At 44.2% G+C, this 25,967-nt stretch overlaps 1 protein-coding gene across 1 annotated transcript in view; it reads right to left on the bottom strand.

Moving 5' to 3' along the window:
- Positions 1 to 22,899, bottom strand: part of SGPL1 (sphingosine-1-phosphate lyase 1) — a 29,730-nt gene extending 6,831 nt beyond the window's left edge. Inside the window, exons 1-6 of the mRNA XM_010579933.1 lie at positions 22,869 to 22,899; positions 14,089 to 14,254; positions 12,053 to 12,120; positions 9,968 to 10,115; positions 8,230 to 8,309; positions 6,577 to 6,705 (exon numbers count right to left, since the gene is read on the bottom strand). Coding sequence (XP_010578235.1) covers positions 6,577 to 6,705; positions 8,230 to 8,309; positions 9,968 to 10,115; positions 12,053 to 12,120; positions 14,089 to 14,254; positions 22,869 to 22,871 — 594 coding nt within the window. The 5' untranslated portion in view covers positions 22,872 to 22,899. The remainder of the gene's footprint in view (positions 1 to 6,576; positions 6,706 to 8,229; positions 8,310 to 9,967; positions 10,116 to 12,052; positions 12,121 to 14,088; positions 14,255 to 22,868) is intronic.
- Positions 22,900 to 25,967: the final 3,068 nt, after the last annotated feature.

Here is a 25,967-nt window from a genome sequence, read left to right as displayed (position 1 = left end):
GGAGCAGTGCCACACTGAGGCATGGAGCCAGCTCAGGACTGGCACCACTCCTGAGCTACAAAACCCTCCCAGAACCTGGAGCACTGCAGAGCACATTGCTCTCTCCCACCTTCCCTCTGCAGAGGCCAGCCTAGATCTGGTCAACGCCAGGCCAGACCAACACCATTTCCTGTAAGTCCTCAAGGACCCAAGAAATTTTACACCAGGAGGAATTTCTGCATTACTCTCCCCAGCAAGTCCCTTGGTATCCACACAACCCACTACCCGTGCTGTTCCTGCCCTCTTTACCCTGACCAAAAGAGAACAAGGGGGCTTGCATCAGGAGGTAGAAGAGAGGAAGGTACACGCACAAACTGTTCAATCAAGTTTACTATTGCAAACTAGAACTCAAGAGCTGTTGCAAATAAATAAATGAAAGTCTTTACAGGAAGAAATTCCTCAAGTGGGAGGACTGTCTCTTGTCGGCCAGCCTTTATGAGTTCTGACATGCAGGGGACAGGAAAGCGTGTGGGCACAAACCTTCCAAAATAAAATTTTAACCTAGTAAAATGTGAGGTTGGTTTTTCAAGCAGCCTGCAGGACTGACTTACTGCTATGCTGGGTGAGCCATAACTTGAGAATGGGTGGTACCTGGGACAGGTAAACAGAAGCAGAGGTGAAAGAGAGGAATCAAAAGCTACTTAAAGTGCTTATGGAGGACTAATTTTGATCCTCAGATCTGCTGAAGCAACTGCAATTTCCCCTTTTAACCTCTTCCCCCCCAAAAAATAAAAAGGATGCAATTACATTTGCATGCCTTATGACATCTGCTAGCCTGGGTTTTCCTTTGTTTTTTCCCAGCTGACATAGCTGCAAACCCCCAAAATGCAAAGAAGAAGCATGACTGTGTGACAATGACTAAACATTAAGTACAGAGATAAGGAACAAAGTTCACAGACACATAAAACAGCCTGCCACATTTGTTCCTAACATGATCCAAGCTAGCAGCAGCTGCCACCACAGGCAGTGTGGAAGTGACTGTCACACCACAGAAAATTTCTGCTTTTTTGGTAGTTTAAAAGCAACAGCTGTCACAGATAAACCCTAACAGAGCCTCACACTGGATAAAGAAATTGTTGCATTTATTGTGAAGCAAATAGATGGCAGCAGGAACACAATGTCCTAAGTGTTTTATGGGCTGTGCCATTCCTCAACCCTTCTTAGGAAAAGATCTGTGAAGTCGTCGGCTATTACCTTTGGGAAAAAAAAGCAGCTAGTATAACATGGATTGCCTTCCTACTGCCGGATGGGAGAAGAGGAATGGGATCATTTCACACTTATAACACTGCTTGCAACATTGCTTACAATATTGCAATGACTGTGAAAACTTTGTTAGGCACAATTTGGGGGTTTGGGGATTCACATTACTGAACACCAGGCACTTCGTGCCACCAGGCCTGCTCCTTGTTGAGCAAGCAGTAGCTACCTCTACTCTCATCTAGACAATTGCTCCTCAAAGAGCAGCCTCTGTACAGTCTTATCTCCATTTTGATCTCTCCACCAAAACACCAACGCCCTGCCCTTATATGTGACAAACCTTTCTTCAAAGTCTGGCTTATCACCTGCATGGAAATGCTGAGCCACACACAGGTTTTGGTAGGTCAGAGTTAACACTTTTCAGCAGTTGGTCAGATGCAGGTTAAGGAACAGCATCCAGGACGGATCCTCCTTCCAGGCACCAAGACTGGTGTGCAGATGACCACACAGAAAGCTTGTTCAGAGAGCTGAAAATCCACCCAAAAAGCTGAATTTCAGCCAGATCAGCTTCCTAAATTGGGCCACAGTCGGCATGTCAGTACCAACATTAGTCTCCGCCACAGAGATGTGCCAGAGCAGCTTGATCTACAGCAGCACCTTTAGTGTAGGGCAGCTACAACAGCAAAAATCCTTTTGGTCCACGCAGTTTATACCTGCAGAGGGAGTCTGCTCCTTTACAGGAGGCTTTGTCAGCTTAGCTATCAACAGCAAACTCGTTTTGCTATAGCCAGGGCTTGAATCACTGTCACAGGATACAACTTCCCCACCGCCTGCAGCATGCCGGCAGCCAGCCAACATGCAGTGATTCAGCACCCGCCAATGGCTCACATAAATATTTTTTTTCTCTCCTCTAAATGAAAGTCCACGGGTTCAAGCGATGCCATGGGGGAAAGGGGCTGAAATAGGCATTGTTTTAAGCAGCTTTCCAACCCTGCACTATCTTCAAAAGCCAGGCAAAGTGTGTGGAAAAAGGCAAGCAAGCAGACTTTTTTGTTCTCGATTTATTTATTATTTTCCACATGGGAGGGGAGAGGAGAAAGCATAGGGAAAAAAATATCCCTCCTGCTTTCTAAACTCAGTATATCCCTTCTGTTGCTCCCTCCCTCCAAATTCCAGTGCTCTGGAACCTCAACATTAAAACAGCAATAAAAGGTACGGTCCCTATTCTAGGATTTCTTTAGCCATGCCACTTGCATGTCACTGTCAAACTGTCAGACATAGAAGAGCCACTTTGGTTCATGGTCTCTAAAGTTTTGCTTGCATTTCCACCTTGGGAAACACGTCCATTCAGACCCTGGAGACAAAGATTCAAACCCAAAGTTTCACTGAGCTGAACTACTCCTTGAATAAGAGAGCAAACTACAGTTTATTTCTAAGGTAGCATTAGAGTAAAAATATACCACAATCCACTGCATGGTCATAACGTAGTGGCAGACTCACATAAAACCCCTGTAAACCTGCAGGTTGTAAATTCCACTAGTTGTCTCTCTCAAGGTGACCTGCTCATCACTACAGATAAAACCTGACAGATCTGCAGAGCTTAAGGCCCCCCAAGACACATCAGTCGCATTTCACTGTTAAAGTCCTACTTCAAATGTACAGCCAGCACTACGACAAAGTTTGGAAGGCCCAGAATTTGGGGGGAAGAGACAAGATGGTTTCTACAGGACGCTTAGGTTTGCGTCTGCTGATTTTGCCTCCTGTCTCCTGTCCTCAGCTGCAGAGTAAGTGCAAAGAAGAATTCACAGAGAGATTGACATCAAATACACAGGCACACACCCCCCCATGCAATTTTCCCCTGCACTTCAAAGCTGCCCTTTATTTTTAAAGTTCAAAAAACTACTAAAAAAAAAAAATCATTGAAGCTTGCATAAAAGTGGTGATTTCTCCCCAAATTAGAGGGGAAATCCACAGAGCCAGCACTGCAAAACAAAGCACCTTGTGAACAGGAACACATGCACACATCAGACAAGAACAAACTCCCCCATTCCTCCTCTATGTGCTGAGCTTAATTAGTCCTTCCAAATCATTGCAAGAATGTGATTAGAATCTCCTGGGAGCCAAAAATCACCAATTCCTGTCTCTTTGCTCTTGCGTAACATGATTAAAAGTAAGAACAAAAGTAGTAATTAGCAAGAAATAGGAAGCATCCATCCGCTGCTGAAAATGATTACTTTTAAAAACTGCTTAAAAACCTGGAACATCTCTCGGTGCAATTTAAGGCAAAAAGGCACGCCTGCACACCCCCTGCCACAAGGGTGGTTAGTGGTTTTATGCCCATGTTTAAACTAAGAAGAATTATAGCCCCCATGCCTCAAACAAAGGCAACTTCTGTAAATAATGCAAGCTGCTCATCTGATTTAACATGCAGAAATCTAAAAAGACGTGTTTCATTTTAGCATTTATTAAACACACCAAAAAACTTCAAAGAGGAAGCAGGGGACTGCCCTCCAGAGATCCTGCTTAGGAAGATGTCCACATGTCACAGGGCAGGACCGTGCAGGGAACCCCAGGCTGCTGAAAGCCCTGGGAACAGCACAAATGTGTCACTGTGCTGCTTTTCCCAGACTGAGCACTAGAGTATTAGCCCCAAAAAGCGCTGTTCTGCAGCGTGTCGTGGAAATCAGAGCACAAACGAAGTGAAATTGCCTCACTGAGAAGCACACACAGAAACTTTTGGTGTTTTGCACATAGCGTAGCCACAGATACACTCTCCAGAAACACCAACAAGCTCCATCTGCCTTCAGGGACCATCAACAGGCACCAACAAAATCGGACAAGCAGTCCCAGCTGCTTAAATCAGGTTAGTAAATCCAGTGGACAGGGACCTGGCACTAAGACACACTACTGCTCAGAGATGGCAGTGATGAAATTCAGGAAAAAAAAGCATTTGTTTTAGTTTTCAACACTGCAAAAGTTGAATCGAGTAAACCAGAAGCCTTCTCAGTAGAAAAAGCCAGCAGCACCTCCTGAACAGATCAATTTAAAGATAACTCACAGCATTGCACCCTCCCTGGTTTAGCCATCTCTGTTTTACAGCCTCACTGGTTACCGAAGCGTAACTGCAGCAGCCTGAGCAGCCAGCCATAGCAGGGGCTTCCAGAGACAGAAAGCATAGCATCAGTTTGAAAAAATGCTCTTTTTAAATGACTTCGTAACTGTCCAAGCCTCCAGAAATAATTCTGAAATGTTAATGCTGTTTTGGGGAGAAGGAAATAAGGAAGGTTTTTGAGCCCAACTACTTAAAGAGCATGTGACCTCCACGTATCCACCTACATCTCTCCATCAATGATTAGCAACTCTGTACACTTCACAGTCAGGAAGGGCAATGTGGGAGGAAGACAAGAAGTCCACTGGAGAGGCTTGTTTGGACAAGATAATTACAGGGATGCAATTAATCTTCTGTTTCCAGCCAATCAACTTCTCAACCCTCCCTCTCACCCTGCAAATCTGACTGTTCAACCAGCTAGAACGTAACTCCATGGCAGGTTGCATGCTTCCTTGTTTGCTTTGCTTCTGTTTGAATCTTAGGCACAGCTTTGTGGCACAATCCTCAGAAGGGAGGGGAAGACAGAGGGAGAAGAGGGATTCCCCCAGAGAGCATCTGTGGAGTTCTCACATTGGCTGTGACCACTGTCTTATTGGTTTGAAGCAGTTTTTTACTTGTTCTGAACTTTTCCTCTCAGGCAATTCTACTTTTAAATTTTAGTGAAAGAGCACACGGGGCCAAGGTTGACACTTTTACAACACATGGTTTACGTAACAAAAACTGAACACAGGTGTTGCAGGCTTCAGCAAGGAAAGCTCTCCAAGCATATGGTAAGCGTCACAGAGCTATCTGACTGTTGTATCAATTGACATCTCAACTGTTGATAAAGATGAGTTTCAACAGCTCAACTGTTGATAAAGATGAGTTTCAACAGCTTTAGACCCAGCCTATTCCCTAATCCAGGGATAATCTCACCAGTGTTCTCAGTACTGCAAATCAGGAAGGAGATGAGGTGAGGTTAAATGCTTTTTATAAGCAAAGAGGCACATTCCTTCTCTAAACTTGAAGGTGGCACAAGGAATACAGTCCTGAGAAGACAAGTCAGGTCACAGGGTGCAACCTCCTGCTATCAAAGGCAATCCCATTTTATACTCCCAGACACTGTACAGTCAGGTTTCATCTTCAATCCGGTGGAGTTTGGTTCCAGCTACACCTATTATACAGCTACTCCAGCACTTACCTCCTTAACACAACCAAGCCTCCAACTATCAGATTAAGCCCATTCAAGGCCAGTTCACCTCCCAAGTTCATAAGTCAACACTACCTTCCCATACTGATCTTCAGCCATTGCTGGCCTTCTCCCTCCCTAGCATCAACTCATGCCCAGTCTCTGAAAAAATCTCATCTGGATTCTTCTCATAAATGGAACAACTTCTTCACAAGTTGTTGAGCAGCCTATTTGTATCCCAGCTGCACGTGACCACCATGCCAGGAGATAAGACCTTGCTGTCCCATGCTCCATGTAAACAGGAAGAGAATTTGGCCTAAGGAATTCAAGATCCTTACCAAAAAGGTAAAGCAAGAGAGAGGAGTGTAAAAAGCCATGGCTTATTTTTATAACAATAGCTCACCATGCAACTTCCTATCTTTTGCTCTTTGACCAACTCTGAAAGCATCAGTTTAGGAACACACATCTGGACTCTTGCTAGGAACTCTATCAAGGCTTTAAAACTGGTTTCCACCATAGCATACTGGAAGGTCACAAAAGCCTGGAAAGACAGCTTTCCAGCTGGACAGATGACAATACATACCATGCCTGCTTGATCACCAACATTTCAAGCTGCTTGTTGGTGACTAGCCAGCCAGCTGGCCTTGTCCTCAATCTTAGCATTTTGGCAGGCTCACAGATTTCCAGTTCAGAGATTAAAACTGAGGGGAGATACTCAAAGTGACACTGCTCTGTTCACTGTCCCCCACTGACAGCCAGCCAGGCTACATTACACTGGTTCTCTTTTCCAACTGCCATCAAGCCTGTATCATTTAAGAGTGTGAAAAAGCGCTGAAGTAAATGGTCTTGGCTAGAGAACTACTTCCCTGAGTTAAATTGTCTCTCAAAGCTTCACCAAGAAGAGCAATTAGCAACTGTCTTCCATACAGCTATGCTGGCATGGCATACACCAGAATGTGCTTGACCTCAGTCTCAGATGGATAGCAGAGGGTGCGCTTGCACACATGACACAAGTCAGAAATATCCAAAATGTTCAGAGGACACTTGAAGACAGGCTACTTACAGCACCACAAGAGTTGGGGCCCCCATTGAAGAGCGTACAGGCAATCCTCACTACTTCCGCTTCCATCTTCCTCAAACCAGGGAATATATCTGGATGGAGAGGATTACTCCAGGCAAACTCTTCATACACCTTCAGAAAACAAAGACAGAAAGTTAGCCTTGCCCATGAAGCACCAGATTACCAGTGCAGATTTGAGAACTCACCATACACACTGTATAAGCAAATTAGCTGCATTTAGCCGTAACGATACTGCAGAGCTACCTGGACTTAACTGCTCCTGCAAGTAAATACTACAAGCTGGGAAGCTATGGCTGAGGGGTTAAAAAAAAAAAAAAAATCATTTGTTTTTCTAGGGCATTCTGGCCTCTGGAGTGATTCTATAACATAGCAATATTTATTGTTGTAAAGACAGGTTTAATCATTTCCCTATTCTAAAAAAAGAACACAATATGCACCCTGTGATTGCTTTACAGAAAGCAGGCCAAAAAATTTACTTTGCAAAACTAGTTTTCAAGTTTACTATTAAAGGGGAATTCTGAAGCAGCTAGAAAAGCACAAATGCCCACCCACACCACAACAAAAGTGGCTGTGGAAACCAGTATTTCATGCTTGTTCTGCAACCGTGGACTCACAGGATAAGACTGGAACAGGCCAGTTCCGACCTCCTGCAGTCGAGATCAAAAAGCAACTGCAGGGATGTTAAAAGAAATACAGAAGAATAAACCAGCGAATAATCAGCACAAACAGAGGGAATGTTTCCACAACATTCAATCCAAGCTGAGGCCCCTGTAGAAAGGCTGCTCTGAGCTTTATGTTTCCCCAGAGTGGCAAAGAAAATGTCAACACGCAGAAGAAAACAGCAATAGCAACCACCAAACAGGGCTCATTACAGCTGTTATAAAAGCTGTTCCCAGGAGCAAGAAGGCTACACTTCCCTTTCTAGCAAAAAACCTCTTGAAGTAGATATTTTTGAAAACAGACCTTTCGGCTGTTTAGGTTATTTTCCGATCTTCTCAAAGGGAAAAGTTCCTGAGTAGGTAAACAGACCTAACAAAGACACCACTGAAGCATGCCAGTGCTCCGTTGTTGTAAGATCTGGACCGCACAGTAATGCCAAAAAACATTTTACAAACTTCTTTTTTGCTTAAACCAAGAGGAATTCAGTTTTGCTCAGTGAAGCTGTTCCAGTCCAAAGGTCCCACAGCCTCTCAGTATCAGGCTGGCCAAGGATGCTTTCACTCCAGCCTGCAGCAAAGGCACATCTGTCAGGGGCTTGCTGAAGCTGATCTATGGCAATTTTATGCCTCCTACCATTCCCTGAATTAGAAGGTCAGTACCAGTTTCCAGTTCACTTGTAACCAGCTTCTTACTTTCCTACTCAAAACAACATCTCATGTGATTGGATCCTAGCTATCTCTATACTGTGTTTTCTCAGGGACAGTCACTTGGCTAGCTTTACACTGCCCAAGTGCTTTCCTAATAATTCCCCTTCCACCTACATTTACCCTAGGCTCTGTCTTCATAGTTGGGCAGCCTTAGTTTTAGATCTTCCTTATTTATTTTCAAAGACGCTGGAACAGTGTTGAGGGGTTTCTGGTCACCCTGAAGATGCTAAGGATATCTGCAAAGATGCAAAGTTAGACTGCACTTTACCTTCACTAGCAGTCGGGTGAGTTTCTCTTCACCACTGTACACAGTCCCAGAGACTTTCCCATCCTGCCAACGTACATCTCCTGAAAGAGGAAGCGCACACTGCTGGCAAACACAGCCATTCTCAGAAGGCATGTAGAAGTGCAGAGAAGTCCCCTCACCAGTTCTGCAGATGAGGATTCAGCTTTTGAGATTTCACTGATGAGGAACAAGTATGATTTTTGTGCCACAGAGATAGCTGTGTGTGACACTAAGCCTCTGGCATCATGTATCCCATGAACTTTGCAAACTGCAAGTGAATGATGACTAAAGAGTCAGCACATAAACAACATCTAGCTGCAGCAAGCAGTTATATTAATATGTAATCCACTTAATTCCCACTCAGTCTCCCCAAACTGCTGTCCAACCAACTGAACTCTAAAGTGGCTAAAGTTAAAGCCACTTTCAAAGAGCACCCATCACCACTGTAAGCTGAGAAGAGACAGGAAGGCCAAGCTTGTATTGCTAAAACCTACAATGCCGGGTGCCTCAATTGAATTTCACCTAAAACAGTATACTGCTGAAGCTTTAACGTATGAGAGCAGGTGGATGGAACAGCATCAGCAGCACACCCTGTTGAAAAGTGTTTCAACCCACTGTCCAGCGTGATGGTACTTAACCAAGTAACCTTCTGCATCCATACACCCTGGCAGTGTATCTCCACTTGTTTGATTATTTGCTCCCTCTGCTAACTGTTAGCCTCCTTCTCAAAACTCAATGGCATCAGCTTCACAAGCATATTTAAGATGAACATAGTCACAATCCAATCATCATTTCCAAGTAACTTTGAAAGGGGAGTATATGTGTGTGGGAAGGAGGGGACCATAGGAAAAGAAAAAAGGAAAGAGCAACCCAGTGAAGGTAGGAAGTAATCATGAGGGAAAACACAGACAGAAGTTACATAAGCAATACATAAAAGTAAAAAAGAAGGAAGTTGTTATAGGACACTCAACTGCAAAAGTGTTTGTTTCTGCATTTGGAGTAGGTGCACTGTTCTAGCAGAAAATTCAAGGCACTTCTCAAATTTGGGATAGGAGCAGGTCAGTCGTATCTTCTCCTCTGGACAGCAAGTCACCCAAATTTGCTCATTCGGAGTAATAGGTACAAGAATCAGGGTGGAGATATTTACATGAGTGAGACAACTCAAATTAAGTTTCAGACACTGTTTATGTGGACTCAAACCAGGAGAGCATTATCGTGACTTTGCCTTCCATAAATGGCATTTTCAAGGTGCAAACCATTATGACTTTGATTAAGAGAGACAGTCTTGGAAATTCCCTAGAAATCCTGCTTGGAAGTTTGGGGGTTTTTATTATGAGTATTCCCTGGGGCTTCACAGAAAATAAATTTCTGTTAAAAGTCAAACTTTTAGGCCACTGCTCAGAAATGTAATCAAAAATGCATTCAAATAACTTCTTCCACATTTCTCTTCTCGGCTCTCCCATCATCAGTCTCAAATTCTTGGGGAAGGAACAGAATTTCAATGTAAGTACCCAAATACATTATTAGAAGTCATGAATACCCATCTTAGTCACTTCCAGAAGGAAAACAGACAAAAATTTGCAAGCAAAGAACATCAGGGAGGAAATATTTAAGATGAAACCATTAGCAGGAGTCATTAGAACTCATTTAAGAGAGTAAGTCTGATGTTAGGTCTATGAAACAGACCCACCTCTGCTGCAGTACAGACCCACATTCATACCTTTTGAGCTGTACTCTTTCATCTTCTCTAGTACTTCAGGCTGGCTCATGCCTCGTTCCGGCAGTGCTTTGATATAATCCTTTTCATCTTTCAGGAAGGATAAACTGGAAGTGACATCATTCAAGGCTTCATCAATCTTCTTTTGAATCTGAAAAGAAAGGAAAATCCTATCAACAATAGCGCTGGCCATATTACAAATAATTGTTGAGTGCATGCAAGATTGAACTCACTAGCTACATCCATATTATTGAGCAGAACAGATAGGAACTGTTTCAGCTCTATCATGAAAAAGCATAGCAGAGTTCACAGCCACACAGTTCAACTCCTCCTTCCTACCAACCTCTCCCTCCAAAACCAAGCTGCCTGGAATAGTGAACTGGCATACACTAGTCCCTAAACCACACTGGAAATTGCCTGCAGGAATGGTAGCTGGCACAGCCCGGAACTGTGCCAAGTAACCCATGTAGGTGACTGCAGAGTGGCACTTGGGCCACTGCTTGGCTGCATTTCATTTAACAGCACAGACACCACCACCACAATGTTCAGACAGAGTATGTTCTTTACTGGGTATCGATGAGCAGTGGGAGCTTTGAGCCCCTTCCTTAACGCTTGAGAAAACAAAGCTCAAGGCAAAAATACTGCATTTTTATCCCTTTTAAGTCAGTTTTTAATTTGTAGAAGTCTTCAGATGCGTTCTGTTTTGCACCTTGTCTCTCCTGCCACCATACACACAGTTTAGAAACTCCGGAAAATAGAAACAATAAAAAAATCTCCACTACAGACACAGTTAGGAGATTTCTTTCTTCCCACCCACATGTTACACTCAAGGAGGCCCAGACTTCTTATCATAGCACATTCCAAAGTAGAGACTCTTCTTCCAGGCAACACAGGTGTTGGGATATCATCAGCTTTAAAGACTTTTGGACATTGGAATGCCTCAAAGTCAAGGCCTCCTGTAAGCAACTGATAGGTTATCAGGTATCAGCCTACCAAAGAGCAGAAAGAGTACACAGATAGGACACACCAGGAGTCCCCTGGCACAGGAGAGCTTAACAGCGCTAGCCCTGAGAAGGTAAGTCTGGACAAAATAGGGACTGTATACAAGGGGCCAAAAGGTGTCCTTTTCTAACAGGCCAACAAAAAAATACAAGCAGAAGAGAACAAGTCATTAATTCACCTGATCAAGGACTACTCGAGTCAGAAGGTGAAAGCTGGGGCATTTAACATGACATACAGGGGGGATGCTAGTCCCTTCCAGAAGGCTGGGGAGAAACTGGGGAACCACCTGTCCGTGGCAAAAGGAAAAAGTTCCTCTTTGCTACTCTCATTTGATAAAATTGCCTATAACAATCCTGACCCCATGAATCAATGTGTAAATATGCCAACACATCAAGCAGAAAGAACTGCAATCAAGTGCAATACCATCATTTACTAGGTAAAATAAACCAAGCTGTGCATTTCTCGATCATTAAGTCATTAACGTGCTAAAGCATGCTGACATTTGTAGTTTCAAGTTTTTATGCAAAAAAAACCCCCAACATCTCCCAAACACTAAAGCTTGTCTTGTTTTAATGATTACACAAACTTCCAATATCTTTGTGCTATAATGCTAATAGGTATCTGAGCTCTAAACTAATCATCGGAATCAAAAAATTATCCTTCCATGTTGCACAACAAACACGTGGCTATCTCACACTTGCTCAAGAATAAGACATTGTTTCAGAAGAACAACTCAAGTTCAATCCTGTCCCCTTCTTCCATAAATAAAAATATTTTCTTAAAATCTAACAACAAGGAAATGTTACTGGAAAGCTCTGTAACCACATTCACTAATTCTTGGTTAAAAAAAGAAAAAAAAAGGTGGCATCCTCATTTTATGAGAATGATACTATGATAAAAAGACTAGGTAGAAATTATCTCTTTCATTAAACCAGGTGTCAGCAGAAGACCTTCCAGATCTATATCCTTGGATCATTCTGATCATAGTAACATGACAACAAAGATGCACAGAAGTTCTCAGAGAGTGCTATGCAGGTTGAAACAAGGACCTGACATAATATTAAGAAAAGTTGTTCAAATACTTACTATAGCCCCAATAAATGGCATTTTTCTCAGTAGCTTAAAGAACTTTTTTTTAGTTCGGGATGTTAAACCTGAAAGACAAAAGTCAGAAATTAACTTAAGATGACTCCAGAAACAAAAAAAATGGACTCAGAGCACAATACTTCTGATACAGCCCATGACACAGGCTCAGTATTTCTGATCCAAGCTAAAGTAACACAGTGACCAAGGGGACATGGTGAGACAGATGTGCACACCAAAGAGCAAGGTTCAGAAGTGGACCATGCTACAGAAACATCTGGCTCGCAGAACAGTAGCCATCTATGGGAATCAATAATTTGACTCGTTTTCTTACTTATAAGGGAATTTGCACACACATGGGGAATTTTACAGGAAAGAGAGGGATTTTAGGATTCACTAAAGGTAAGGTCTCCAGCAAAAAGGGAAAAAACTTTTTGAAAATATTTTCTGCCTCTTCAAACCAGAATAGTACTGTAACATGAACACACTCAGCAACATGAAACTGGCTCTCAAATCAAAGGAGGAAGTAGTACTTCAGCCATAACGTGACAAGGACTGGCCTGATGTCTGGCCATCTGATATAGGAAACGGGTGATGCAACGGGAGGCGACTCAGGGGAAGGGGACAGACAGAGGGAAGAGCAGAAATTCCACCACAGCCCAAATACTGAAATGAGAGAAGCCACTGATGACAAACACCGGAAAACTCCTGGGGTGGCTCTAAAGGCAGGAACGAAAGCAGGATGACACAGATGCTTTATAGCCACCAAAAATGCTTTTGAGTCCTACAGGCATTTCAGTTGAGCACCAGCAGTTACAGGACGTTTACATCAAAAAAATAACTAAACAAACTTTAAAAATCAACCATTTTAGGACTTTGCAATTTTATCTACATTTCCCCCCCCAATTCATGTATATATATCACTTCATATATATTTTGAAATTTACATAAGGACAGTAATTGCAGTTTGGCACATTCTGTAGCAAACACTAGTTAACACTTTGGCAATAACATTTCTGTTGCGCATTTCAGTGTGAGCACTCTTTCATTAATACCTTCCACAGTGAGAGAAGACTGCAAACTCCTGAAAAATTCAGACAATCTAATCAGATCTTATAACAGCTAGTCAATAAAAAAAAACCAAAACTGTGCAACAGTACAAATACTAGCCAAGAAGCTAACATAACCCTATGCTGAGCAAAAGCTTCATACCATTTTGTTCCTTCCATAGACGTTCCCACTATTCAGCTACTCCCATCTTTAAAAAGAAAAAAGGCTGGTTGAGGAACAGAGAGGCACAGAAGTAAACATCAAGTTAAAAACTTGGCTTTTAACAAACTGCCACTGGAGTGTAACCCTAAGGCCTGTGGGAACTGAAAAGCACCTTGTTGTCCTCTGAAGGCGAGCTAGTTATCTTTGACCATCAGACGGAAAACTGCAGGTTCATCAAAAGAGATCCCACTGAAGAGCTGTCAACATCAGAAACTACTCAAAACAGGAAGATGCTCCGGGGGGAAAAAAAAATTAAAAAATCCACACAACACCACCACATGCAATTATCTTGAACATCCTGAGGATGAAACATGTCTCCAACACTGAATCAAAAGCATGTCTCCTCCCCCAGCAGGAAGGGAAACAATCAAGAGCAAGAGTTATCCAGACACTTTGCACCAGTGACTAAGTTCACAAGAACCCAGCTCTCAGATAAATTTTCCCAGGTTTTGAGCAAGAAGAGAGTGTTGCAACAAGTAAATAGTTTAGCCAAAAGCAAAAGGGAGACAAGAGGAAGGGAAGGAGATGCAGATGCGTTCCAGGCTGGCCTACCGCATCCTCTCAAGGAATGGCAGTGTTTCATTGATCAGACAGGCCTTGACCTTAATTTGGAAGGGGGTTTTGTTAATATTAGTTGACAGCAGAAAGTCAGTTTTAACAAGTGTTTGGCCTTGTTTCATCTTCTTTCCTTCCACTACTTCAGAACAACTCCATCTCCCTTCCCTTCCCTGCCAAACATAAGAAAATCCCCCACTTCAAATACTTACTCTCAGACTGGAAGAGGAAGCCATGCAGCCATACACTTACAAGCGTAGAAGAAAACGTCAACCCAACAAGCTGCCAGGGTTCAAGTCCATCACACTGGGCATTCACAAAGCTTGTTGCTTTCTCCCAATACATCTGCAGGATTTCCTTGTAGGGAATAATGGCATCCTGCGCAAAGGAAAACAAGAATCGTATTGAGAAAAGTTCAAATGCACACAAATAGGGCATCAAAACATCTATGAGTTTATTAAAAAGGTGCTTTTCAGTATGCAGACCCCATGCTTTCCTTAATTCCTATAAACAGAACAGGTAGAAGATAGTTGTCATTCACCTTTCCAGTCAAGAGCCACCGATAAAAACCCACATCATGAAAGACTTCAAATATTCAGAGAGAAGTGCCAAGAGCAGACGAGTAAGATATGCAAGCTTCACAGTCTCAAGACTCATCACCAGATCCTACCACAGCCCAAGAGAAGTAACTGCGTTAATATTTTTTTCCAAGGAATTATCAGGTGGCAAGTGAAGACTGAACTACTACAATACACCTGTAAGAAAGGAAACACCATTCATCAGGTACCACCAAACCAGGTCTATTAAGTGCCATGGGCTGGATTTTTAAAGATGCAAGTACTGAGCAACTCCTTAAGTTTAAGATCTAATTAGTACATTCCATACAAAGGGAGGATGAAAGAGACAAACACTGATGCTGCCAAAATAAAAAAAAGAAAACTGTGATGCAATAACAATTACAATGTCAAACTAGCAATTATTGTCAGGACAGAGCCAAGTACCTAATCAATAGCTTCAAAGCAGACTCTCTTCAAGAGTCTCAGAAGAACAGGGTGGGAAAAATTGGATGTGCACGAGGGAAAAAGGCCATTTCCCCCAGTACAATTCTCTGGAAAAAGGTTTCTAGGGATAAGAAGAATCCAGGTAACCACACCTTGTTTGGAGCTATGATCAAAATAAGTATTTGGGGGTTTGTTGCATGTTACAGACAAAAGCTCGTACATTCTACTTCACTTTTTTTAAAGCTTCTTCGGCCGCCCCCAGAGCACTCTTCCAAACCCTTCTTGCCTTTTAACCTACTATCAAGCCTAGTTTTGCCAGGGAGTTTTCTGGGGGGATCTCCAGCACTACAAAGCTTCACCCTCCAAATGACAGAGTAAGTACATGGAGCCTTTCAAAAGATTTGTTAATAAACCTTGGAAGGAATACATCCTTGATACCTATGCTGTTGTACTCTTGGTGGGGTTAGAGCAATGTGCAAAGATGGATATAAATAAACCACTAAATGAAAAGCTGCTAAAACTTTCCTCCTCAGGACCCTTTACAGATCTCACTTCTGGGTCAAACCAACAACAGAAGCAGCATTTAATTTTATCTTTTAGGTCACCATTAGGGATAACATGTCATTCCAACAGAACTGGAGAGGCTACAAACAGCCTAAAAAAAGCCAAGTTCTTCCAAATAATCAATGGAGGAAGGCAGGATTCCTTACAAAAAAAAAAAGAGAACACTAATGAATATTCACTACTTTGGAAAAGCAGTAAACTGCATATAATGTGAGAAAGTTTACAAATATTTAAGCAACCCAAACATAAAGCTAAAAAATTCCAGCAAAATAATACTGTCAACCCATTGCAGAGGACTAATATCAGCCATGTCCCAGCACAGGCTTAAGGGACACAGACTGAACTGGGCAAAACCAGGTCCCCTCATGAGGAGTAGCACTCAGCTATGACAAGTCAAATTAGCACCCATCTGCTTGGCAAAAGGCAATTTAAAAATACACCAGCTACTTCAGCCTTGAAAACAAGGCAGCCACATAAACCGCTGCAATTAGGCAATGTCCTAGCTAATGCCCGGTCCTCAAATCCAGTCACCACAAAGCTGATTTAACCCTAGAATTTAAGGGAAGAGCTACCTTTTTCAACTACCCAGAGGTGGTACTCAAGTTTCATCAAGTTTGCACAATCCCTGGAAAGGAGTGTTTAACCAACAACGATGACTTTGGTTCCTTGCCTAGGAGCTAATGCCAGGATATCATTCGGTTTTGGAACTGCACTTAAAGGATGGAAACGGAGCCACTAATGTGCTGGTGTCTCAATAGCTGTTCTCAACTGATGGCAAGAAAATGCTGCAGCATCAAATATAAAGTGAGTTGTGCTTTTTTTTCCCTGAAGATGGAGGATACTGTAAGCTATAAGCCCAAAATCAAAACGGAACATGACATTCTAGACAGAAGTCACTTAAGTCAATGGCCAAGTTAAAATAAATAAATAAATCTGGCAAGAGATTGATCTCACTCTTGGAGAAAGCTCTGGACAGAAGACCCTAGCCAATTGCACATCCTGTTGTCAAATCACACACTCCCCACCTAAACCGCTGCATTCTGGAGCACATCAGCTCTCCACTGGTATGGGAGGAAAAAATAAGTCAGTTTTTCTAGACTCAACCAATACCAGTGGCAAATCTTGCATCCTATCACAGGGATAAGCAAACCCACCGGAAAGGCCCTCCTGTTCTCTCTTTCCCAAGAGCCCATCAAACCAGTGCTCTGGTCTGCAAATTCAGGCTGCTTGACTCTGAACTTCAGGTGAACCCAAGCAAAGCGCAGACAGCCCAGAACCCAAGCGATGCATGACACCACAGTAACCCCAGCATGCTGCTCCACAAAAGTATATTCTCAGCCACATTACCAGAAAAAAAGGCTCAGGTGCATAACGAAGACATCACGGATGAATGAGCAACATCCACCTTTCTGCTCTTAGCCTACCACATATGCAAGGCACTGTGGCTCTGGCTCTGCTCACTTTTCCATTACCGAGATGCAAGACAAAATATTTTACCGTAAGTTTTACCACAAGCTAGAATCATGCACACCAGCACTGATAGATGCTAACTCAATGGTATGTCTAAGTTTTGAAAAAACAAGAGAAGATTTTCATTATGTTAATTCTAAGCCATTGAAGAATTTCTTTCCCTTTCTTGCTTTAAAAAACAATCTGAGATCACTCCACAAAGAATACAGTTTGACAGGGTAAAGTTTTCTCTGTATTTCTCACTTTCTCCTTCTTAAGTCGTTTCATACTTACAAGAGTTTGAAGGGTGAGATTGATCAGTTTAGGAGGATACTAAAAAGAGGGATTAAAAAAAACAGCGAAAATTAGCATGGAAGATGAGTTAGCAATGAAATACAATTTCTCAGCTCCCTGGCTAACTACACAGTCAGTGTTTTTAAAGCGCCTCTTTGCCCCAAAGTATCCAGCAAGATAGGAGAGACCTCTACTTTCTGAATTACTAACTTAATCCTAGAGATGCTAGAGGGCATTCAGAAGGTTGCATTTGAATGTACTCTGTTTTCATTATACCCAACAACATGTGATTGCAGCCTCACTGCTGCAGCCCTACACTGCTTCCTCATTTTACAGGGAAGAGGCAGGGGTAATAAATAGCCTGTGTTCAGCCAAGCCACTTGAATCCCTCTCCCGGCAGCCCTGGAGGAGCTGCTCATAACAGAGTCAAAAACAGGTGGATTTTTTTTTTTTCTAATCAACCTCAGCCAAAAGAAACTTTCGGCACATACAATAAGAAGGGATGCACTTCCAGCTTTGCAGGATTATAGCATTCATTCGCCCCTGCTATTACTGCTTCCCAGCTGGGCTAAAAGACAACAAGCTGGACTGATTTTAAGCCTATCTGCAGGACAGAATTTCATGTAAGACAATAACTTGCTTATTTGTGAAGGCATCAAAAAAAAATAAAGGTTTCCCTTCCCATTATAGGAGAGTAGATAAGCTGGGTTTATTTCCTTAAAAGAACCTTCCCCCCACAAAAGCTTCACAAGACACAGGATTATTTTAGAAGCAGTTTAAAAGCCCGACTTGCGAGCACGCTGAAAAGCATGGGGGAAAAATCTCCACTGGAGGATTTGTTTTTAATTCTCAGAGCATTAAGACAGACCCAGGTATCAGATAAAATACTAATTGCTATCATTAGGACTTGCAGTGTTCATTTGTACCAATATTAATGCACTCAGCAACCCAAGCAGTTTACATATTGAATTTTTAGCTCCACAGATTAGGAATATACATTCTTAGTACTTTATTTCTAAAAGCCATTAGCTAGCTGAGCTGGTTCCAGGGATAGCACTTATGCCACTACAAAAGAGGACAAATTAACTGCAGTAATGCTTTTCTGTCCCAGATGATAGAAAAGAGGGGGGAAAAAATGCCAAAGCTAACGAGAGCACATTTTGCAGTTTTGCCAGAACAGCATTTCCTCGGCTGTGAGTTTTAGGACTCAAATAAGCCTTAAAAAAAGAGAGAGAGAGAGAGAAACAGAAAGGCAATAAACTGGAGGACCTCACACTTTTGTTACAAGTGCCTCCTGCTTCTGACACTGTAAAGTGGAACCACCATTAAAATTTACCTGTGGGAAGAGTAGGAAAAAAGGTTTTATCAGCAGAATCTTCCTTCCCTCAGGAGAGCATTTAAAGTGGGCCACAGAATAAAAGTAGCTTTTAAATGCAAGTTTATTTTAAGCAATAGCTTAAATTTGAGTTTTAAGCTCACTGTGCGAGTAGGAACTGCTAACACCAAACCACATCCTCAGCTTTCACCTGAATCCACACATTTTCCCAAACCAGGGACCCTCTGACCACCTCCCCATGCCCAAACCTTAACATCTGCGTTTGCCATTTGTCTTCCCTCACTTCAGAGCCAATAAACAAGGCGGCATGTCACACAACTCGGCACGCAGTAAATCAAGGCAGAGAGAGATTGCTCACTGCGACTGCACAAGCTAGGTCAACTCTGATTATGGTAGCGTGCAGAATACAGGTATTGCCACTGTAATTAAGGCCTGTGCTCCTATGCAACAAGTTTTTCCCAGGAGAAGGCTGCCTGACTGAAAATAAACTGCACAAAACCAGCAACGACACAGCAGCTTCATTTATTTATTCTGCTCCTAAGAAGAAGGAAGACTTCAATTAGCCATGCCTTAGCTAACACGTTGTTGCCTGTGCAAGTTCTGGCCACAAAAGGCACATCTGACCAGCGTAACTACGCAGCATAACTGGCCTAGCCGCAGGTAAGTACTGGACTTGCAGCCTTCAGCCAGCCAGCTTCCTACCAGAGAGGAGGAATGGGATTGAGCAATGCCACGTCAGCCTCGGAGGGTGCTAGTTGCTACGTGTGCCTGCAGTGTTTTGATTTGCACCCCAGTAATGAGTCTGCTCCTCTGTCCCTCCCTGCCACCCCCAGTGTGACAAATATCTTTACATAAGCACCCAGCAGAGAATATTTGTTAGTCAGCTCCTAATTATAGCTCGAGGTTTGGACTGCATGCTGCAGCCCCTCACCAAAGGATGTGGGCACACAGAGCGATACCAGACACAGGCATGAACCTTTAGACATATGGGCTGAACTACGTGAAAGAAAAACACATTCAGGTCATGCTCATCTTACCACAGCTCCCTGGTACCACCAGCTTCTTCTGGTGGAAATAAATGCACTGCCATACTGAAACCTTGGAGGGGGGGGGCTCCCCCCATATACAGTGTCTGCAAAATGAATGCACACATACTATCCCACCAACCCTGAGAGTTCAAGGGGAGTGGCTAAACAATGGCTAATTATAGCTTCAGCACAAAAACAAACAAGGCAACAAGTCAGAGTAAGAGCAGCATCATCCCAGCTTCCACTACAGAGAAGGAACATAAAACTGCCAAAACAAGATGGAGAAAGGCTGATGCAAGGTTAAGAAGATGTGCAGACTTACAACAGCCCAAAGGACTCCAAAAATCAGGTGCGATTTCAAATTTCATTTAACCCAAAACACACACAAGATGTTGTTGCCTATCGCTCACTTTGCTCACTACAACAAACCAATTTATAAAAGCAAAGTTTCTGCAAACATGTAGGCATGCTCCAGGTAGCACAGATCTCAAATCTCATAAGAAACAGGATTCACACGATAGATGCCTTACGTGAACCCATTACGGATCTCTTTGTGGGTCACCAGCTCCAAGAAGGTGCAGTTTCTGCAAGGAAACGTCCTCTCCCGGCATCCACAATAATTAGGATAAAAGCAGTGCTAAGTTCCCTATGTGCTGGGACTCATCTGGACACATTTGTTCATTCCTCCACTCAGCATCCTCTCAGATGCAGATCACGCAGTCCTTTCCACATGCCTTCTGGAGAACAAAATGGGTATTTATTTGAAACATTTTGCAAGTAGCTCAGTGCCATGCAGAGGTACACGCAGCGTTAAAAGATAAAGTCTTGGCGGGAGCTGTCTGAAAGCAGACAATAGCATGGCAATTGTTCTGGGAACAGGCATTCCCGAACAAAGGCAGCACCAAGACCTGGCACAGCTTCCTAGCAGGGTTATGCAAGCCTCCAACAAAGCCCCTAGTATCAGCACAAACTGAATGCCTCTATTATACATTAAGGGCCCTAGTCTTGGGCAACTTGGACCACAGTGCAAGATCCTTAAAGACTATCTTATCAACACGAACGTGCAAAACTCTTCGGCCCCTGTGATACCTAGTCACATGCCCTTCCCGATACGTGGCATGGATGGACCTTGATGAGCTAGAGGAGGCAAAGGAAATGGAAACGCTCAGAACACAAGGGCTTCCAAGTGACTTTTACCTGCAAATTTCTAGGAAACACAAATCTCTCCTAAAAAAGAATAAAGAAAGTCGTACCCCAATCACCACAGCCCACTGCAAAGAGACCAATGCACCTGCCACTACAACATCAATGGACAGAATCCAAATCTCAGTTACACATCGCACTCTAAGGACAACACTAAAAGACACTTCAAAGCCCCTATCACTACACTAACCAGTAAAGGGCCATAGCCATTTAGCCAGTACACAAACAGATTTCAGTACTAAATACTCCAGAAGGAAGGCCTGCTAATACTTGAATGTCTTTGACCACCTGGGACACAGGGAATGAGAGCAATAGTTCTAGGTCAAAAATGCATCACTCCATTTCCAAAAACCAAAGAGTGTGAACAGATCAGGCTTTCTGAAACAACCCTCACTGCACGCCGGGGTCTGTGGTGGGAGACAGCTGTTGCAAGAGGATACCAGACTGATACTCGCCCTTTTTATTTACCAGAACCACATCTTTGGCAGAAGAGACAAGCAGCACCTCAAAATCCTTACTCACAGAAACGGGCTCTACTGAATCCCTTTTGCCAAGAGAATCACAGCAAGGTTTTGATCACTGCCACACCAGTCAAACCACATACACGCAATAAATGCCGTGATTAGGTTTATCTTAACACCGCCAAACGGTGAAAATATGTGCCAGAGAAATGAAAGGCAAGGAGCAAGACATCATCTCAGCAGACCCTCTCCTGCTCAGGTTAGCAATTCATCTATGACTTCTAAGGGTAGTGAGAGGGTGGAAAACTCTTAGTAGCCTGGAAGTGCACAATACATGGTAGAAGCAAGATTTTTCTTCACCTAGGTAAGAAAATTCCCAGTGCCTCACAATCCCTTTTGCTAAGGTCATGGGAAGGATCGCAGACTAAAACCACAATTTAGGAAAAACGCTATGTATCAGTGTTTCTCCAGAGAACGCCTCAGCCCCTGAGTACGCAGCCAACTTTGTTAGCTTTCCAGAAGCCAGGAACCCTGTGCAATAGCTACCGTCTAGCCTAACGAATAAAACAGCAGACCTGCGCACGTCTTCCAGACGCAGTAAGTAGCCCTTTTCTCCGCAAAGCCTTGGCACAGAGAGGCTAAGGTGAGAACAGCCTGACCACACAGCACGCTTCCAGCAACCCCAGGCCAGTCTAGACCACACCGTGCACAAGGTGTGCAGTGTTTACTGGGTTCCAAATGAGTGAACTTTTGGCAGCTGAAAGCAACCGAAACACAAGCCGTGCAAGCTCTCGATGCTGTCCCACGCTACATGTGCCGGCATACGCGCGGCATGCCATGGGCCCTGCCTTTGTCCCCTTCACAGAAGTGGTGACACACTGGCTGGGCACAGCTCCACACCAGAGTGGGAAGAGGAAGCGGCACTTGAGTGTTTGGGCACCAACAGCTGCTCCCCGTGACCGAGTGGGAAAAGGCAGTCAGCCAGAGATGATGCTATTTCATCTACCACCCAGTAGCAGCCACGATTTCAAGGTACCTTCCTGGGGGGGGGAAGGTAGGTAGAACCCCTTCCAGGTTTGAGGACTCAGAAAATTCATGCCATACCGCTGCATGCCGGAGCCAGCTATATTTCAAGCAATCCCGCTTGCGATTGAAGAGTTTGCTTCCCTACTACTTCTAGCCAAAAATAAAAAAGTAAACAGGGCCTCTATTAGCCAGGTAACTTTTAGCAGAGCATCAGGCACCTTCACCAAAATCCAGAGCAAGCGGGAAATACAACTCTCACCCCACCCCGCCGAAATAAACCCACGGAAAATACCATTTCTAACCCTTCCTGCCCTGAAACTAGACACCTGTGGGAGACGAGGAAAGCACTGCACGGCTTGTAAGAGCGACACACACGCACCCCATCCCCGTTTTTAGGGGCACGGTTCGGGCCTATGGCCCCCTCCCGCCGGACTCCCCCACCCCCCCGCCGGCGGCCGAGCTCGGTCAAGCAGCCCCTGAGAGGCGACCGAGACCCCCCCCGCCGGACAAGGCCCCGGCCTCACAGCCTCAGGGCCGGGACAGCGCAGGCCGCAGCGGGACACCCCTATCTCTCACCCCACCGTGGAGCGGCCGAGTCAGGGACCCACCACCCCACACCTCCACACTCACCATCGCTGCTCCTGCCGCCTCCTCCTCCTCCTCGGCCTCCCAGGATCCCGGCGCGGCCCCGCTCCTCCCTCAACCCGGCACCGAGATTACCCGGCACCTCCCCGCCGCTCCCTCACCACAGCGCCCCCTGCTGGGCGCGCCGTAGGGCCGCCGGCGCGCTCCCGCCAACAGGGAGGCGAGGGGAGGCCTGACTGGAGGCCGCTCCCTCCGTTTAAAGGTTGCCTCATGAGGGGGGAAAAAACCGCCGTCTTTTAGCTTAAAAAGCCCACAAAAGCCGTTTCTAAGCCCGCCCGGGTCTGAGGAATTGCTTCCTCGCACCACGAGGGCCGGGGAAACTTCCCCAGGGAGGGGAGCTCCTGATAATGGCAATTTGGGGAATTAACGAGCGAGCAGTTCTCGGACCTTGAGTCCTAATTAGCTGCTGCAAAGCACGAGGAGGCACCCGGCTTCAAGAGCTTTGCATTAACACAGTCATCTTTGTGCGTGAAGAATACTTGCTTGGCATGAGATCAGCTGAAGCTGATGAGGCGTTTTATTCAGAGGTTATTCCAGCATCCAGTTGCTCTTAACCCACATCACTGGTTTTATGACACATTGGTCAGATGCAGCGTTCCTGCATTTTCTGGGAGAAAGTTTTTGTTCTGTGCAAAAACGTAAGGCAGGAGCTACTAGCCAATACAGCATTAAAGTGTGTTCTGGGTGGATCAGGTGTGACCCCATGACACAAAGGCTGGGTTTCAAACACAACAAGGAGAATATTGTTTGGGACCAGCCTCCTACAAGCTCAGCAGTTTTGAGGCACCCAGGGCAAACGCCACCTGGCAAACATGCAAAGGGCGTTTAAGTTGTGGGAAGCAACATTTAGAAGAACTCATCCCACAGAATAGTTCCAGCTAGAAGGGAACATACGCGATCATCTAGTCCAACTGCCTGACCACTATAGGGCTGACCAAAAGTTAAGGCATGTTACTAAGGGCATTGTCCAAATACCTCTTGAACACTGACAGGCTTGGGGCATTGACCACCTCTCTGGGAAGCCTGTTCCAGTGTTTGACCATCCTCTCGGTAAAGAAATTCTTCCAGTGTCAAGGCTGAACCTCCCCGATGCAGCCCTGAGTCATCCCACACACCATGTCATATCACTGGATCCCAGGGAGAAGAGCTCAGCACCTCCTACCCCTCCTCAGGAAGCTGTAGAAAGCAATGAGGTCTCCACTCAGCCTCCTTTTCTCCAAAATAGACAAACACAGAGTCCATAGTCGCTCCTCGTAAGATGCTTCCAGTTACATAGCATCCAGTTTGCAAAGAGGGAGGTCACCGTGCGGTGCTTCACAGCTCTAGGGAGCACACCCCAAGGCTGGGACAGCAGCATGGAGGTGGGAGGCTGCCTCTGGGGAGCTAAAAGCAACCTGGAAAGAGGGAGAGATAGGCAATGGCAAAAAAAGGGAAACACTTCAAATAAGTAGTTTCTTGCACAGTGACAGCAGAGCAGCCTAGCTTCAGGTAGGGTTGTGTTTTGAGGGCAAACACACAAAGTAGATGCTCTGGTTGCCAGTAAGTGGTGTGAATTGGACAAATATCACAGTAGCATTTGGCTTGTTTCCAGCCCAAAAATTAACAAGTGGAGCAACTGCAGTTCAACGTGTCACAGGGTGCTGCCTCTGCCACCAGCCTGGTGCATTACTTTGAGCAACCACCTCTCTCCTTGGAGAGGGCAGCAGGAGCAAGTGCCCATCTTCACCTGGGCCTACACAGGAGCTCTTGGAGAGCAGAGTCTGAAGCCCACACTCAGACCAGTTATTAATCAGTCCTTGGTGTCTTTGCCAGAGTTAAATCGAAACCAGCAGTTATTTGATGCCCCTTGTATCCATAATAAAGTGTTCAAGATGCACCTTTTGTTGCAAGCTTCCAAACCTATTAAGACTTTAGGTTCATTAAAACTGAAGATTTCTGGTTAGTCACTCCAGAACACATCTTGGTTTTAAAATGTTTAAATCTGTACCTTCTCTTGCACGGGTTCAGGTGTGGCTTTTTAAATGTTCACACAACCTCCCATGCTTTTGTTTTTACAATGTTTTGAAATGGCTATATAAGTATCAGCTCTTGGCATCTGTAGTTAGCACAAATATTTAACTCTGTGCTGCATTACAAGTGGTAACTGTTTTCATCAGCTGTCACCATGCCATCCAAGCTGTCTCCTCACAGAAGATGGCATCTTACATAAAGTCACCAGACAGTACTTTTATCTCAAGAAAACTGCCCTCGTGGGATTGTTTTTAGAATTATTCCTAGATATCAGATGTTCTTTTTAGCAGAAAAGGGAACAAACAGATCTGTTGCTAACCCACTATCAGTCTCACAAAGTAGGGCTTCTTCCCATGTGCTTGCCAAGCAAGAAAGCATCTGAGACCCAAAAGAGCTGTGTCTTCTGATTGAAGCAACCTCTGCAACAAGCACCGAGGCCCCCAAACTTCCAGAAAAATATTGCTATTTGGAAAATAGCCTTAAAAAAAACCATTTATGTCTAAATGACATCTTGCTCTCAAGGGGGTGAGAGGAAATCTTATCTGTTCCTTCAACCCTGAAAAAAAGCTTCTTAGGATGCATCATTGCAAGCTTTGCTAAACTTTACACACACCTTCACATAATGCTGGGAAACAGAGAGCTTGGTTTAATATGGCTAAAAGCACAGGTAGAAGGGAATACTCTATCTTGCTATAAATATGTGAGTAGGGGAGGAAGAAACACACCAGGGAGGGAGAGGAGCCATCCGAGTGAGAGGACAATGGTGGCACGAGAACAAATGGATGCAGGTTGGCCCTGAACCCATTTAGGCTGAGAACTGCAAGGGGGTTTGTAGCCATGAGCAAGCTGACATTCTGCAACAGCCTTTCCATTAGAGTAATAACAACTTACAAGCCTCAAAAGCCAGAGCCACATCTCCAAAGCACATTACAACAAAGGAGCATGGCTTCTTCACAGCTTTACATCTGAGTTTAAGAACCTGTCTTGAAACAGGGAGACTTACTCCATGGAGATTAGGTTTTCCATATTCATTTAAACCAGGGGTTCCATTTTCCTCTGGTCCATCACACACCT

The sequence above is a fragment of the Haliaeetus leucocephalus genome, unplaced genomic scaffold (assembly GCF_000737465.1).
Source record: "Haliaeetus leucocephalus isolate CR32 unplaced genomic scaffold, Haliaeetus_leucocephalus-4.0 Scaffold687, whole genome shotgun sequence".
NCBI classification, from domain to species: domain Eukaryota; kingdom Metazoa; phylum Chordata; class Aves; order Accipitriformes; family Accipitridae; genus Haliaeetus; species Haliaeetus leucocephalus.
The sequence above is the reverse complement of the archived record's forward strand: the minus strand, read 5'-3'. Positions and strand labels throughout refer to the sequence as shown.